The sequence below is a fragment of the Mizuhopecten yessoensis genome, unplaced genomic scaffold, assembly GCF_002113885.1.
Source record: "Mizuhopecten yessoensis strain PY_sf001 unplaced genomic scaffold, ASM211388v2 scaffold7781, whole genome shotgun sequence".
NCBI lineage: Eukaryota > Metazoa > Mollusca > Bivalvia > Pectinida > Pectinidae > Mizuhopecten > Mizuhopecten yessoensis.
The window spans coordinates 183,584-202,862 of NW_018407219.1; the positions used below are offsets into that span (position 1 = coordinate 183,584).

The 19,279-nt window shown below is 37.3% G+C and overlaps 1 protein-coding gene across 1 annotated transcript in view; it reads left to right on the forward strand.

Annotated features, from left to right (window-relative positions):
* LOC110454368 overlaps positions 1-19,279 on the forward strand; it is a 29,628-nt gene that overhangs the window by 4,263 nt on the left and 6,086 nt on the right. Inside the window, exons 3-9 of the mRNA XM_021503836.1 lie at positions 3-130; positions 661-744; positions 12,014-12,081; positions 15,732-15,800; positions 17,310-17,438; positions 17,992-18,101; positions 18,314-18,443. Of these exons, the coding sequence (XP_021359511.1) occupies positions 3-130; positions 661-744; positions 12,014-12,081; positions 15,732-15,800; positions 17,310-17,438; positions 17,992-18,101; positions 18,314-18,443 (718 nt within the window). The remainder of the gene's footprint in view (positions 1-2; positions 131-660; positions 745-12,013; positions 12,082-15,731; positions 15,801-17,309; positions 17,439-17,991; positions 18,102-18,313; positions 18,444-19,279) is intronic.

Genomic DNA, 19,279 nt, shown 5'->3' on the forward strand with positions numbered 1-19,279 from the left:
AGCCATACATTTCCTGCTTCAAGGGTGTTTGAGTACCAATGGCCCAAAGATTCCAGTGGAGAGTACTACATGTTACAGGAACAGATTAGTGAGTTCCTGGGCGTCAAGTCATTCAAGAGAAAATATCCAGGTATGTCCTACTTAAATAGTCATTAATCATTATGTTATTGTAGGCATTTTACATTTTCTCTTTTACTTATGTACTTCGGTTTCTACACATACAAAGTTCTCTTTAATTCATGACCCTTTTTTGTGAGTACAGCATAAAAGGATGTATTTAAAGGGACTGTTTATCTCTGTAATGTGCCTGATTACTGGCAGGTTTTCTTACAGTTTCCATTTTGAGCTTTTAAAGTTTGATTGACAATATAAGCATAAATTTCAAAAAAGTAAAAAAAAAATCTTATATGGAAAACTGGTAACAGGTGTTGCAAATTGAACACATGGTTATAGTTTTCTTAACTTTTCATATTCAAATTAACAAAATGACAGAATAAAAAGTATATTAAAACAAAGATAAACAGAAATCGATTTTTATATAGCTACCTTGGCTGGACGTCAGTTTGTATCTTCCTGAGATGCATCAAGATTTTATCACTGAAAAAATACTTCTCAGAAATGAATGAAGATTGAAGATTTGTTATTGTTTGTTTGTAACAGAGCTACAGAGGCGACCTGTGGAGATGAATGAGAGAATGTTTCTACGAGAGAAAGGAGCAGTAACCGAGACTCAGTGTGATCTTGGTAAGACAGACTTTGTTGTTATGTAGTGTACATTTGTGATTTTATTTTTCTGGTTAGTGTAGATCTTTGCACAGCTGTTGTGATTGTTACCATGTTTGGTCGGAATCATCGCTCAGGGAAGACAATAATATTGTGTATAAGTGAAGTTTCTGAATCCCCAGGAGCCAGAGGTACAGGGCCTGAAATGTGAAGTTAGGGCAATCTTTGCTTCTAAATCCTGCTCCTCCTAAATGGCAGCATCAATTGTAACCATATTCAGTTTGAAACAAAATAATCATAGTTTGCATAAATGAAGTTAGTGCAACAACTTGATGTTGAAGGATAAAACCCCTAATAGAGGAGTTTGATCAAGAGACCCACAATATAACCATATACATACTGATAAACATAAAGAGACAAAACACTGTTCATGCTACATTTGTACCAGGATTGGCTCCAGGGTCCATCCCTATCTCAGGGACTTGAAACACACACTCCCCCTCCTCCCCCTCACACACACACACAATCCCCCTCACAGACTCACACCTCCTTCCCCCTCACACACTCACATTCCCTCCTCCCCCCTCACACACTCACACCCCTCCTCCCCTCTCTCACACACACACACATCCCCCTCCCCCCAACACACACACATTCCCCTCCACCCCTCACCACACACACACATACCCACACACCCCCCCCCCCCCCCCCCCCCCCCACACCCACACCCCCCCCCACCCCCCCCACACCCACACCAACACACCTCCATCCTTCACACACACACACACACACACATCCCCCTCCCCCCCTCACACACACACACACACATCCCCCTCCACCTCTCACACACACACATCCACCCCCACCCCACCCACACACATCCCCTTCCACCCCTCACCACACACACACATACACACACATCCCCCTCCACCCCTCACACACACACACACACATCCCCCTCCACCCCTCACACACACACACACCCCTGGTAGTTAGTCCCTGCATCATATCATGGAAGCAGTTATAAGATAAAAAAAATCCCAACAACTATAAAACAGGTTTTTCCAGCTTATAATAACCACTGTTGTTGATCTGGGTGCCAGCACACAGATGGTTTTGCTTGGAAAGGAAACCAGAAAACCCATTTGGTCAGACGGGTGATCCAATAACCCAATGGCCAATTGGGGAATCAAACCCTGGCCATCTTTGTGAAAAGCAAGTGCACAATCCACTGTGCCACTCAACCACATTGAAGCAGTTCACATATATGGAATCGTATTAAACATTTGTGTTGCATACTGCATACTGAGAAGCTTTCGCCTCGTTAAACTTTCGCCCTTCACCGGCAGAGTCCTTATTCGCCCAGTGATAAATTCGCCCTACACCACAATTAGTGGAAATTCCCCGTTACTAAAAAGAGTATGACTACTCGACACAAAACACAATGTAACACAATAGTATACAAGTAAGTATGAGCAGTGTTCATACATGAAATGGTGTTACAGATGAGAACAATTAAAGATTTTGGTTTTCAATCAGTTGTACGAAGGCAGACATTGAAATGTTGATCTTAAATTATTTAAAAAAAAAAAGTTGGACACTCGCCATCGCCATTTTCTACAACTGCATTCAAAAACACAAAGGAGGAAGTACAAAACATTGTGTGGGAGCAGTGGTTAAAAAAAGAAAACAAATTAATCTGTTCTTGAAATATTAAATAATTAAAAAATAAAACAAACTGTCAATCCTTTATTATGAAACATAATGCTGCATTACACACACTGGACCCCAATTGTATCACATACGGTACCTGAGTTAAGCCATCAGTGTAGATGAATAGTGACAAAACATATGCCATTGTATACATATTTATTTTTTTACTTTTGCCATCATGTTAAATTCGCTCTCAGATCTGAAGGAGATAGTTAAACTGTGGCGAAACTTTCCCGGTATACAGTATAGTGAAGAACACAATCATGCTACCAGGATTATTGCCTTGGTCAACCTCGCCCCTAGTGACTGTCCCCAGTTCAAAACATAGAAACTGTAAAAATAATAAAGATTTCTACCCTATAAGCAATATAGAAACTGTAAAAATAATTAAGATTTCTACCCTATAAGCAATATACAATTGCTAATAGATTGACATAATCATGGTACAAGGATTGGTTCTTGGGTCCAGCCCTGCCCCAGATGACTTAGTCCCAGGGTCATAATTCTGTCCCTTTAGCCATCTACACATACACAAAGCTCCTTATTTTGCTATTTTTTAGATCAGTTAAAAATCAAATTTGCCACCTTAACCTATGAATGCCTCACTCAGTCCTTTTCGACTAGTTATCAAGTTTTGCATGACTATTCCTCTCAGTTAGTCCTGCATGTTGTCATGTCCATGCTGTTAATTTTGGGGTTAATTAGAAATTCAAGATGACTAGCTGGTCTTCTGACTGAGACATTTGGTGCTATTCTTAAAAATCTCACCTAGTCAAAAAATCCACTCAAATTGGTACAGATGTTTCTTTAACCCCTGCAGTACCCTGACCAAGTCTGGTCATTGTTATAGATTGGCGTGGTAAGAAATCGAAGGTGGTCACCATGGTCTTAAATTGTCTGTAAGAATTTCAGAATTTCTGGAGTTCGGATGAGGGGTGTCACAAGAAGCCTAGAGTGGAATATGATACAGAAGGAATGTATAACGATACATATCCCAATATATTGTCACAGGAAAAGGAGGTTCATTTAAAAAAGGATTTGTAGTCAGAACGTTACCAAACTGTATCTTATATCATATGGATTACACAGATTTTTTTCTTCTTACATAAACCATCAATTATGAAATTTCAACTGATTCCCACCACTGTTTATGGTTATTGGCATATCTGTTAGAATATGTTGGAATGTGCAAAGTTAAAACACCTAGCAGAGTCATAGAAACAAGCTTTTGAATAAAACAGCGATGCAGCAATATTTCATTTCTATATTGCAATACAATGCAAATGCCTATGCTTTGTTATTTACCCATTTTCTGATATGTTTGAGTTTGATAAAACAACTGAGCAATGCTGGCCCTATGGGCCTCTTGTTTTCCTATCGTTTCTATCTTCTTTTAACTTCTTTTTACTTCTTTCTCTGTCTTAACACTACACATTTCATTTACTTCTGTGTTACCCTTAACAATCCCGAATAATTTGTGTGCCACAAACATATCCCAATGTCCATGTTGTATACCGGGGGTACTCTAATTTGTTAATTACTGTTTCCTTTCATTTTCAGTATTTAATTATTCTAAATGTACAAAAATTGGTTAGTCCTGTATATTTTGTGTTAGTAAGTCATTACAACTTTTAACATTAAAATTCAGATCAACAATAGCAAAACAAAATCCTCAAGTTCTCATAATATACTGTATAGTTATAATTCCTGGTTACAGGCAGTTTATCTTATTAATAAATGTATTGTTTATGTCACACAAAACTAATTAATTGAAATTTTAATTTTTAAATTGATGCAAATGATCAAATATTAATTGCTAATTTGATATTTCCGATAACACACAAGTGAATGTTAAAAAAAAGAAAGCTTCCATTGTTAAATGTTTGAATTGTTAAATGTTTGATAGTGTTAAATGTTTGAATTGTTAAATGTTTGAATTGTTAAATGTTTGATAGTGTTAAATGTTTGAATTGTTAAATGTTTGATAGTGTTAAATGTTTGATAGTGTTAAAAGTTAAAACATTTCAAAAATTACCTTTAAAAATTGCTTTTCTATATATAAGGTTTGGAAAATATTGAACTTTTCCCTGTACATACGAATTCTAGAAAGTAAAGGAGAAATTATAATTTTAACCTAAAAAAGTGCAAGTGTTAATTCTTTTCATTATAAGCATGTTGATGTGAAAAATATAACAAACCAAACTTCCCATGGTTTACACATAGAAATTACAAAATGCTTCAAAAGTAAACAACTAGGATTTGACAATGGAAATTACCACACAATCTTGAAATTAAAATAGACAAACTTCATGTCATGAATTACACACAAATCTAGAAAAAAAGAAATGGCAAACTTCATACAACAGTTCATGATTAAAATATAAATGTAGAAAGTCCCTCTTACCATGTGTATCATAAGTAAAGCGGTGTAGGAATTCAGAAGTCATTTGTCTGACGTATTGGTAACCCTCTGTCTCTGATCAGTACTGGTCTGTCAATGCCGATCCCAAACAGCAAATCCTGGTAATAGAGGTGAAGGAGGCAGGTGATTGGTCATTTAAGCCAATGACCATTTGTTGATGCTGACCTGTCACATGCTGCTTGTAAGGATAAAGCTGTCCACGTTTTAAAGGGATTTAAAATAATTTACGAATTAAAAACAGCTAAGTAATGTGAAATTGATTTTAAAATGTATTGAAAAGGTGTATTAATTAAATATTGAACTAGGAAAAATTGAAATTATGATGTGGACATCAGCATAGAATTGACCTGATGACTGGATGAAGTGATCTGACTAGCTTCTGATTAAATCCCCTATTTTTACACCTGCAGTATAGTATTCTCTCAGTTATAAAGTACAGGGATTAAGTATTTAGCACTGTTTGAGCATCAAATGTAGGATTAAGAATTTAATGTTTCAACACCTTTGGTATTAAACAAGGATTGGCAGGATGACAGTCTTTCTGTCATATTTGAGGAAATAGGACTAAATGAATACTTAAGTCGAGTTCCTGAAATTGTTTTTGATTTCAAGGAAAATTATCCACAAGTAGCTGTTGTTTTTAAAGAATTTATCCAAAATCTTATAAAGTTTCATAATTGTTGTATGTGTACAGTAAAACCTGGTTGTATCGCCACATGTAATGACTAATGTGCTTTGTACCGACATGTGTAATGACTGATGTACTATGTACCGACAAGTGTAATGACTGATGTGCTTTGTATCGCCACGTGTAATGACTGATGTGCTATGTTCCAACACGTGTAATGACTGATGTGCTATGTACCGACACGTGTAATGACTGAAGTGCTATGTACCAACACTTGTAATGACTAATGTGTTTTGTACCGACACATGTAATGACTGATGTGCTATGTACCAACATGTGTAGTGACTGATGTGCTATGTACCAACACGTGTAATGACTGATGTACTATGAACCAACACGTGTAATGACTGATGTAATATGTACCAACACGTGTAATGACTGATGTACTATGTACCAACACGTGTAATGACTGATGTACTATGTACCGACACGTGTAATGACTGATGTACTATGTACCGACACGTGTAATGACTGATGTACTATGTACCGACACGTGTAATGACTGATGTACTATGTACCGACACGTGTAATGACTGATGTACTATGTACCGACACGTGTAATGACAGATGTGCTATGTACCGACACGTGTAATGACTGATATACTATGTACCAACACGTGTAATGACTGATGTACTATGTACCAACACGTGTAATGACTGATGTACTATGTACCAACACGTGTAATGACTGATGTATTATGTACCAACACGTGTAATGACTGATGTACTATGTACCGACACGTGTAATGACTGATGTGCTATGTACCAACATGTGTAATGACAGCTGTGCTATGTATTGACACTTGTAATGACTAATGTGTTTTGTACCGACACATGTAATGACTGATGTGCTATGTACCGACACGTGTAATGACTGATGTGCGATGTACTGACACATGTAATGACTGATGTGCTATGTACCGACACATGTAATGACTGATGTGCTATGTACCGACACATGTAATGACTAATGTGCTATGTACTGACACATGTTATGACTGATGTGCTATGTACCGACACGTGTAATGACTGATGTACTATGTATCGACACGTGTAATGACTGATGTGCTATGTACCGACACATGTAATGACTGATGTACTATGTACCGACACGTGTAATGACAGATGTGCTATGTACCGACACGTGTAATGACTGATGTGCGATGTACTGACACATGTAATGACTGATGTGCTATGTACGGACACATGTAATGACTGATGTGCTATGTACCGACACGTGTAATGACTGATGTTCTATGTACCAACACGTGTAATGACTGATGTACTATGTACCGACACGTGTAATGGCAGATGTGCTATGTACCAACACGTGTAATGACTGATGTGCTATGTACCGACACATGTAATGACTAATGTGCTGTGTACTGACACATGTTATGACTGATGTGCTATGTACCGACACGTGTAATGACTGATGTTCTATGTACCAACACGTGTAATGACTGATGTACTATGTACCGACACGTGTAATGGCAGATGTGCTATGTACCAACACGTGTAATGACTGATGTGCTATGTACCAACATGTGTAATGACAGCTGTGCTATGTATTGACACTTGTAATGACTAATGTGTTTTGTACCGACACATGTAATGACTGATGTGCTATGTACCGACACGTGTAATGACTGATGTGCTATGTACCAACACTTGTAATGACTGATGTGTTTTGTACTGACACGTTTACTGACTGATGTGCTATGTACCAACACTTGTAATGACTGATGTGTTTTGTACTGACACGTGTAGTGACTGATGTGCTATGTACAGACACGTGTAATGACTGATGTGTTTTTTACCGACACGTGTAATGACTGATGTACTATGTACCAACACGTGTAATGACTTATGTACTATGTACCGACACGTGTAATGACTGATGTGCTATGTACTGACACGTGTAGTGACTGATGTGCTATGTACCATCACTTGTAATGACTGATGTGTTTTGTACCAACACGTGTAATGACTGATGTACTATGTACCAACACGTGTAATGACTTATGTACTATGTACCGACACGTGTAATGACTGATGTACTATGTACTGACACGTGTAGTGACTGATGTGCTATGTACCAACAATTGTAATGACTTATGTGTTTTGTACTGACACGTGTAATGACTGATGTACTATGTACCGACAGGTGTAATGACTGATGTACTATGTACCTACACGTGTAATGGCAGATGTGCTATGTACCAAAACGTGTAATGACTGATGTGCTATGAACCAACATGCGTAATGACAGATGATGTACTATGTACCGACACGTGTTATGACTGATGTACTATGTACCAACACGTGTAATGACTGATGTACTATGTTCTGACACGTGTAGTGACTGATGTGCTACCGACACGTGTAGTGACTGATGTGCTACCAACACGTGTAATGACAGACGTGCTATGTACCAACACGTGTAATGACTGATGTGCTATGAACCAACATGCGTAATGACAGATGGGCTATGAATCGACACATGTAATGACAGACGGCTATAACCAGATGACAGATTTAACCCTATTTAAACCTGACTTAACTTACATATTGTTCTACTAAAGACTACTGTCCATCCTGATGTTGGTTAAGTCAGAATTCACTGTATAAGATATATCTTGAAATGAACTGACTTTTCCAAAATGCCAAACAACAGTTTTATGGGTAATACCATAATACAAACAGATCCAATTTCTTGTCTACAACACTAGGAAATGTAACAGGCAGACAGTATATATGTGAAAAAAATGTCAGGACAACAACCATTCAAAGAAAGGATTAAGACAATTATAAAAAGAACATAAATGAATATAAAATTCTTTTGAAATTTATGAATAAAATACATCTCCTCCCAAACTGTTGAGGCAAAGTCCAATAGTACAACTAAATTGTAGTACATGTAGTAGTCTGCTTATATTATTAACCCTTGGGGGGCTAAAGGTCTGGATAAAAAATGTTTAAACTGGCTGATTTGTTTTAAATAACATTTATTTCCAAATTACAGGGCAGATTTCAAACAAATATTACTGACAGCATCTTTAGCCTATAGGGATCAAAAGGCATACAAATAAAGGGGCTGAATCTCATGGGTCTAAGGATCAGATGAAAAGAGGAAGAAGTTTTAATAAAGTATTATATACATGTACTTATATGTAGTAAGATTACCCAACCTCATTAAGCATATTAGGGGTATGCTTTGTCGTATTCTAGCATCCTACTGAGAAGCAGATGTATTACAGTACTCTACCTTTATCTGACTTTAATGATGTGTCTTTGTTTATTTCGGTGTATCAAATCAATTAGTTTGTTGTATCGTGATACGAAAATCAATTTAGAAGAGGGCTTACTACCCGTTACTTGTTAATGAGTTGGCTAGATTTACATTTGTGCTGCTGTGTGCAGGTAAATAGTGTCACTACAGGACAGAAATGACTAGTGACATACTGGGTTACCTAAACTATTAGTCACCTGCTGATGATGCTGATGGGTAATCCTATTTAGGGCATCGGGTAACACAATAGGTATATGAATACCGGTAGTGTCAAGAACAGACCTTCATCACTGCAGTCCAAATTTTACACCAAAGATTTTTATGTGAATTGAACAAGACCTTAATCTGGGTCCAATTATTAACACCTCTATAGGTACGCCACTCAGGTTACCCAACACCTTACCCAACGCTCGACTCATCACTTAAGTACTAATCACTATCAAAGCTCAGGAGGGGAGGCTGTGATCGGGTTTTATCTTGTTATGTGATAGGTTAACATAGCGCTTTTAGTAATCTCCGCTCATCTTTTCACAACTAACAGCACCACCTTAGTTCCATACATGTGCCTACAGTCACACGATTTTAGCTGTACAAATACATTAATTGGCCTGGTAATTGCTGGAACTGTAATTGTTATAAGTGTTTATAAATACTTTTAACTATTTGTGTTTCATCACTTAACAATAAATAAAATATAATAGGAGTGATATATCAGGATTATTTACACAATGCAGTGTGTAAACATCTTTAAGGCTTTTCATTGGTTAGTTCAGATACAAAATACAAACAGGAGACACTGCATGAAATAATGAGTTCCTCACAACAAACAGTTTAAAACCAATGCTATATACGTTATTTTAGTATTTTATACCAATAGTAAATTTGTTTTCATAAAGAAATATTCTTCTTATTATATTGATTATACTAATTATATTGTTTTACTGTGTGCTGAAATAGCCAAAGATCATTGATGTCAGCAAGTATTGTTGAAATAAAACAAATAATGTTATACACAGATTCTCACCTAACTGGGAGTAGTTACCATATCTGTAAAACTTGTATCTTTTGTGACTTTAAAAAGTTGAGGGATATAAAAATAACAGTCAGTCAAAGAGGAACCTCTCTATTTCACTGGTAACCAATTCAAGACATCAGTTTTATAACCTGGAATCCAGTTATGTTCCACTGGTAACCCAGATATCAGTTTATAACCTGGAAGCAAGTTATGTTCCACTGGGAACCCAGAGATCAGTTTATAACCTGGAGACCAGTTATGTTCCACAGGTAACCAACATCTGTAAATAATTTGGGAACCTCTTTATGTTCCACTGGTATCACACACATCAGTTTATATCCTGGACACCAGTTATGTTCCACCGGTAACCCAGATATCAGTTTATAACCTGGAAACCAGTTATGTTCCACTGGTATCCCACACATCAGTTTATAACCTGGACACCAGTTATGTTCCACAGGTAACCAACATCTGTAAATAATTTGGGAACCTCTTTATGTTCCACTGGTAACCCAGACCTCGGTTTATGATCTGTGAACTTCTTTGTGTTCCACATGTAATCAACACCTCAGTTTTTAGCTGGGAAATTGTTTTTTATCAGTGAAATGTATGATATACTATTATAAATTTTAACGACCAAATGTTTTATTGATAGATTGTACAGTAAAATGTGCTAGTAATACACTGTAATTTGCAGTAGACATAGCATGTGTTATCTGATGCCTTTGAAATTAAGACAAGAAAATTATGACTACATTATAAACTAGATATCAAATTAATGGACCATTATACATTTTCATAAACAAAATTTAGAAATAAAAACAATGAAATGAATTTTTTATGGTTTTTTTTTAATTCTAAATTTTAATTTCTGTTTACTTACTGGTATGAAATAAAATTGTCTCCCTGTTTAAAATTTCATAGAAAAGTAAAGAGTATATATTGATTTTGTTATAGTTGCTAGTTTTCACCTCAATTGATTGAAGCCAAATGGTTGACCTCAGCAACCGATTGTTACGGTCCGGACGACAGTACAGTACACACCTGTACCACTTACCTGATGTCAGTACAGTACACACCTGTACCACTTCCCTGACGACAGTACAGTACACACCTATATCACTTACCTGACGTCAGTACAGTACACACCTGTACAACTTACCGGACGTCAGTACAGTACACACCTGTACCACTTATGTATAGTCAGTACAGTGCACACCTGTACCACTTACCTGACGTCAGTACAGTACACACCTGTACCATTTACCTGACTTACATACTGCAGGAAAAGGAGTCCAGCAGCATTTTAAAATGTCAATTATATTATTGAGTTAAACATCATGTTCCTCAATAAAATACATGTCCACATGTATATTTCAATAAACATGAAATAAATCTGTGATACATATAAAAGGCTGACTGTCACACCACATGGCACACATTGAGCATCAAACTGCTTTCATTTGCCATTTATAAGGAGTATGAATGCCACTGGAAAAACATAAACTTTTTCAAATTTTATTTGGGTTTAAGGCCCTTGTTACAGCCAGGATCACATGGAGACAGTTGTATATAAGCAAAATGTAGCTTTAATTGTAATTCTATATAGTCATAAGGACAGATTTGTCTTACATTCTTTAGTTGTTAAAATGACTGAGTGTTTACAGCAATCTCAGCAAATGATTTTCACTCTTCTGTAAAGCTTTTGTGTCAAAATAACAGGCATTGAAACAAAAAAACGAAAAATACAGTCTTAAACACTGATACATAACATGTTTATCTCAACTCTGAGGGACAAAAATAAAGAACCACATGAAATGAAAATTGAAAATAAATCTTGAGTCCTGGAAATTATTTTCAGATTGATCAACTACACAGATTTGATTGTGATCAATGGTTAGATCTGGAGTTTATTTGAATGGCAAAATATCCTGACTGCTGCTTTTATTTGACATGAACTTAGTAGGTTTCTTCACAGTGAAGCATATGAGTGTTAGACCATGTACAGTGCTACGAAGCCCCTGGGAGGGAGGATTAAATGCCCTGGATATGTGTCTTCTGAGGTGTCTGTCACTATGTTATATAGATCTGTGGTTACAAAAGTCATTTGAGAATTGCAGGTTTGATGGCCTCTGCCATGTTTTGTTTGATGTGTTTCAGGATTAACAGCCATTCGCAGTGACGAGGTGTATGACCTGATGCACAGAGACTACCCAGATAAGTATGCTGTAAGTATTGATACACAGATACTTCCCAGATAAGTATGCTGTAATTATTGATACACAGAGACCACCCAGATAAGTATGCTGTAAGTTTTGATACAGAGACTACCAAGATAAGTATGCTGTCAGTATTGATCCTGAGACTCCCCAGATAAGTATGCTGTAACTATTGATACACAGAGACCACCCAGATAAGTATGCTGTAATTATTGATACACAGAGACTTCCCAGATAAGTATGCTGTAACTATTGATACACAGAGACTACCCAGATAAGAATGCTGTAAGTATTGATGCACATAGACTACCCAGATAAGTACGCTGTAAGTATTGATACTGAGACTACCCAGATAAGTATGCTGTAAGTATTGATACAGAGACTATACCCAGATAAGTATGCTGTAAGTATTGATACTGAGACTACCCAGATAAGGATGCTGTAAGTATTGAGACACAGAGACTACCCGGATAAGTATGCTGTAGGTACTGATAGTTAAGGTACAGCAGTATAGAGTATGCTGTAAGTACTGATACACACAGACTCCCCAGATAAGTATGCTGTACGTATTGATACACAGAGACTTCCCAGATAAGTATGCGGTAAGTATTGATACAGAGCCTATACCCAGATGAGTATGCTGTAAGTATTGATACTGAGACTACCCAGATAAGTATGCTGTAAGTATTGATACACAGAGACTACCTCGATAAGTATGCTGTAAGTATTGATACAGAGACTACCCAGATAAGTATGCTGTAAGTACTGATAGTTAAGGTACAGCAGTATAGAACTCAGACAAAATAGCAGACTAAAGGCACACATGTCTTTTGTGTTTCATATATATACTCAGCAAAAAAAGTTAAGGGTCATGTGTTAAGATTGAAGAAAATTATCAAAAATTTTGTCGAGATTAATTTTCTGCTATCCGTTTTAAAAATTACTGCATTCACCATAATGTGCACATGCAACATTGTATCTGGGGCACAACAAGCAGTCAGCGCACCTGGCTTTGTATACCTAACCGACAATATAGAGTGAAACCTGGATACGATGATCATCAGAAACCATTGGTAAATGAGGTGAATCTCTCTAATTTAGCAGTTATTGAATATCGTCATTGAATTAGGACTATATTTGACGATATGCCCCAAAGGCGGCACTTGAGCGTACAGCAGGCCGGTAGTGCCATACGAATGCTTCAAGCTTGCATGACTCAGCAAGATGTGGGCCGAAATTTTAATGTCAGACAAAGCGTTATTGGAAGATTGTTGCAACGCTTCCAGGCAAGTGGTTCTGTCTGCCAGAGACCAAGAAGTGTTAGGTATGACAGCCCTTCAGGACTGCACATTTGTTCTTCAAGCCAAGAGGAATAGGTTTCCTTTTGCTGTAGAGCTGAGTACCAACTTCAGAAATCATCTAAGGATGCGGATATCAACTGAAACCTACCGAAAGAGATTACATCAAGCGAACCTTCATGCTTGCAGACCCGCCGTCGGCCCAATTTTGACCCTACGACACAGGACCGCTAGACCAGGTTGTTGCAGAAACCATGTTAACTGGCAATTGCGTCATCTTCGTCCAGTTCTCTTTCCTGATGAGTCTAAATTCTGTGTAGATTTTAACGATGGAAGGAGACGCGTGTGGAGAGAGAAAAATGAGCAATGTCGTGACTGTTGTGTTACAGAACACAATCGATTTGAAAGTGGTTCATTAATGGTATGGGGAGGCATATCTATCGACGGTAAAACAGACTTGTACGTCATCAGAAATGGAACGTTGACTGGTCAGCGATACAGAGACAAGATCCTTCATTCTATTGTTCATCCACATGCTGGTGCAATTGGCCCCAACTTTGCCCTGATGGATGATAATGCACGTCCCCATCGTGCAAGGATAGTGCAGCAATATCTTGAAACTGAAACAATTGACCGAATGGATTGGCCTGCTGTATCTCTCGACTTGAATCCCATAGAACATATATGGTAGGTTCTTCAAAGACAAATTCAAAAGCGAAATATTTTTCCTTCAACTTTTATCGAACTCGAACTTGCACTTCTTGAGGAATGGGCGAATGGGCCACAAATGACCATTCATAGAATTATCCGCAGCTTCAATAGACGCTGCAGAACTTCACTTTGAAATCTGAAACCTTTGGGGTAAGGACATGTTGTTATTGATTAATCTGCTGCATATTGAATTTAGTGCAATATTGCACTTAGAAATAAGTCAAATATTTATTGATATTAATGAAATAACAAATAAATAAACTTTCAGTCATTTTTGTTTTTGTTTGAAATATATGACACTTAACTTATTTTGCTGAGTATATTAGGCAAGGGGTAAGCCTCTAGAGTAGTACATGTACAATATTTTTACAGATCTCCAAAGGTCAAGGTCAGACCAATTCTAGAAATAAAATTTTGTAAAATTTTAAGTCATGATGCAGCGTCTGTCGTCCGTCAGGTGCACATCTGTCCGTCCGTCATCGTCCATCAACTTTTCCTTTCATCAACTTCCAACAGGCCTAGAGTCATGATGTTTGGCTGAAAGCTTTGTTGGTAGGAGACTAACTAAGTTTGAGAATGAAAATGACGTTGACCTACTTTCAAGGTCACAGCGGTCAAATGTATCAAACACTTCAAACAACTTCTCCTGAAGTACCAAAAGGTATAGAATCTTCATAATTGGCTGGTGGCTTCCTGGGATAGAGCCTGACAAAGTTTGAGAATGAAAATGACCTTGACCTACCTTCAAGGTTTTAGGGGTCAAATATCTCAAACACTTCAAGCAAGTTCTTCTGAGAAAATGAAAGGTATAGAATCTTAATATTTGGCTGGTGGCTTCCTGGGAAAGAGCCAGACAAAGTTTGAGAATGAAAATGACGTTGACCTACTTTCAAGGTCACAGTGGACAAATGTATTAAACACTTCAAACAACTTCTCCTGAAGTACCAAAAGGTATAGAATCTTCATAATTGGCTGGTGGCTTCCTGGGATAGAGCATGACAAAGTTTGAGAAAGAAAACGACTTTGACCTACTTGCAAGGTCACAGGGAATATGTCAAACACTTCAAACAACTTCTGGAGAAGAACAAAAAAGCATAGAATCATATAATAATACTTGGCTGGTAGGTACAACAGATGGAGCTGACAAAGTTTTCGAGTGAAATATTTGTAGTACAGCATACTATTTAATGAGAATATTTTGCTATGGCTGCTTAAATATTCAGGTGAGCGATACAGGCCCTCTGTGCCTCTTGTCTGTTAGTTCTAAGGTTGTAGAAAATCATGCTCCATTCACATTGGTTTTAAATAGGAATGTCATTTGTGGTCAAGTTCATTGTTCCTGTAAATAGAATACAAATATAGTTTCAGTGTATAAGTCAACCTAACAAATGTCTAGGGCATGTACGTTGTCTTTTACAGAATGTAAGAATGATAGCAGAATCTCCAAAATAATTGAAAATCATTTGGAAAAAACTTGTTCATGAGTATTTGATGCTGTATGAACATTGAAATGCAATAAATCTTACTTGTGGGAGTGACTTAGTAATTGTCCATTTGTAATTTACAAGAGGTCATTAACATGTAATTCTCTCCATAATGTTAAATCTTTATTGTTGTTGGAATCCAAACTATTTGACTTTATAACTACAGGAATACGCTGCTGTGCTACATGAGCGAGAGAGACAGACCATTAAGGAGAAACACAAAGACTACGAAGTGGTAAGGATAGCATCAGTGCAGACATTATCAAATCATCCTCACAATGTTATACAAACATCCACAATGTCATCAGAGCAATTATATTGTCCTACAACCTGTTAAAAAAGGTCATAATTATAGTGTCCTACAACCTGTTATGATGTCATAATTATATTGTCATACAACCTGTTATAATGTCATAATTATAGTGTCCTACAACCTGTTATAATGTCATAATTATAGTGTCATACAACCTGTTATAATGTCATAATTATAGTGTCATACAACCTGTTAAAATAATCCTTATGGCGTCTAAACCATTATATTGTCAAAATCAAAACAATAACGTCATCAAAACCATTACAATGTTGTAAAGAAATCACTGTGTCATCAGAACAGTCACAGATACCTGAACACCATCACAAAGTCGTAAAGAAATCACTGTGTCATCAGAACAGTCACAGATACCTGAACACCATCACAAAGTCGTAAAGAAATCACTGTGTCATCAGAACAGTCACAGATACCTGAACACCATCACAAAGTCGTAAAGAAATCACTGTGTCATCAGAACAGTCACAGATACCTGAACACCATCACAAAGTCGTAAAGAAATCACTGTGTCATCAGAACAGTCACAGATACCTGAACACCATCACAAAGTCGTAAAGAAATCACTGTGTCATCAGAACAGTCACAGATACCTGAACACCATCACAAAGTCGTAAAGAAATCACTGTGTCATCAGAACAGTCACAGATACCTGAACACCATCACAAAGTCGTAAAGAAATCACTGTGTCATCAGAACAGTCACAGATACCTGAACACCATCACAAAGTCGTAAAGAAATCACTGTGTCATCAGAACAGTCACAGATACCTGAACACCATCACAAAGTCGTAAAGAAATCACTGTGTCATCAGAACAGTCACAGATACCTGAACACCATCACAAAGTCGTAAAGAAATCACTGTGTCATCAGAACAGTCACAGATACCTGAACACCATCACAAAGTCGTAAAGAAATCACTGTGTCATCAGAACAGTCACAGATACCTGAACACCATCACAAAGTCGTAAAGAAATCACTGTGTCATCAGAACAGTCACAGATACCTGAACACCATCACAAAGTCGTAAAGAAATCACTGTGTCATCAGAACAGTCACAGATACCTGAACACCATCACAAAGTCGTAAAGAAATCACTGTGTCATCAGAACAGTCACAGATACCCGAACACCATCACAAAGTCGTAAAGAAATCACTGTGTCATCAGAACAGTCACAGATACCCGAACACCATCACAAAGTCATCACATTATTATGGAATCTATCATAATGTCATCAAACCCATCATACTATCTTCAAAATAATCATAATGTCACAAAAATTACAATGTCACCAAAACGGTAAAATATTTGTAATTACCAGTGCATGCTATAAATAATTGACACGAAATTTCAACTATAAGAATTGATTTCTTAAAATTGATAAAAGATAATGTGTTCAATCATTATTTTTGTTTTAGCCCAAGCTAGAAAAGAGTAAAATGACAGAGTACATTCAGAAAGCAATGAAGTCTGCCTCAGAATGGAACACGAGCTTCCTCCGGGAGAGGAAAGAGGAACGCAGAGCCTATTTTGATCTTCAGACTTTTGTTAGTAACATAACTTAATCAGCATCTTGTCTGTGGTATGAGCCGTTTTGAATAAGAAATACTGTTGGCTGTGCATAAATTATATTTCCGCACATTCATGCCAATCAATATCTGCCTGGCATTTGCCACATCTCCCCAGCAGGCTCCACATCTACACAGCAAGCATATATCTGCCCCTTACATGCCTAACCTGTTCTACTTCTGGTTCAACTGTTACCGAGTTGTTTTATATAAATGGCAAATGAATATATAAGTTTGGTATGATTTTATAAGTTAATGATAACTAGTTTGACTTTACCAATAACTATTGATAGTGTGTAGTATATGTAATAGGTTATGATATGACAATATTGCTAATTTGCTACTGTATTCAACCCATGATTCATATAAACCCTCGGACTCAAGAAATGGGGTCTGATATGGAATTTTCAAACTCATGTGTATAACTATTTCTGTTCTGCTTCCACTGTACAGTGAGTTTGGTGACTTGTTTTATCACATATTTAGTCTCTCTCAGTACTTGTTTCAGAACATTAAAGGAATTTTCTTTCAGAATGTACACTATCCAGCTGGTCGGTTTAAGGTGCTTCCCACAGAGTTGACATCACCCACTCCATACCCTGTTACACTGATTCCGGGCCAGTACCAGGATTACTACAAAAGGTAGGTCACTCATACAATGTATATAGCGTAATTTTTAAGTTGTTCATATTGATAAGTTATTGACCAATTTATGTTGAATAACTGCATGGTTTTTTTTTAAACTGGAGGGGGTGGTCATCAAGCTATTTTTCAATGTAAACACAAGTTGAGAGATTAAACTTTCAGGAGAAAATAAAAACAGACCAATGGTACATGTTAATTTCTCATGACAGTCATTCAACAGAGGAGCTCAAGTACCTACCCCTCAACACTGCTCTGTTCAATCCACCGAAACAGCTGGGTAACAGTCTGGCCAATCCTCAGGAGGTCTTGTCTGAGGATGCTTCAGAGGAGGATGCGGAGGTAAGGTCAAGGTCAACATTCAAAGGTACATCAAGGTCAACATTTAAAGTCCAGTCAAGGTCAGAGGAGAAAAAACTGATTATTCCAAGATTCCAAGGTTAGGTGTTCTGTGAAGGTCATGATTACAGAATCTTGTCTGACTTAATGCTGTTAAAATCAGAAAACATGTGAAGGTATTGTGTGAAAGGAGCTTGTCTAAAAGATCTGTCATTAGACCAAAGTCAAGGAAGACAAAGATATCAACTGGTAAAATTTAATAATATAATTCAAATAAAGAGGTACTACAGAATCTCTTGTTGTCACAGTAATTTCATATTCAACATTCTTTGCTTCATATATATTTAGTAGGAATACATGTACTTCCATCAGCAGGATTTGGTTAAATCACTATGATTCCTAGGAGAAAGTAAAAGTGAAAACCTGGTTAAACAATTTTAAGCCCACCATCAGATGGTGGGCTATTCAAATCACCCTGCGTCCGCCGTCCATCCTTAAACAATTCTTGTTAGCTCACCTGGTCCGAAGGACCAAGGTGAGCTTATGCCATACCGTGGCGTCCGTCCCCAGGGGGCTGAGGGGTGGGTCAAAAGGGGTCAATTTGCTCATATTGCTTTAAGCGACTTCTTCTCTGGAACTAAGAAGTGGATATCAACCATATTTGACTGGAAGCATCCCTAGGTGGTGGTGATTAAAAATTGTACAAATGGTGGGGCTGACCCCCCAGGGGGCTGAGGGGCAGGGCAAAAAAGGGTATTTGGCTATACTGCTTTAAGCGACTTCTTCTCTGGAACTAAGAAGTGGATTTCAACCATATTTGACTGGAAGCATCCCTAGGT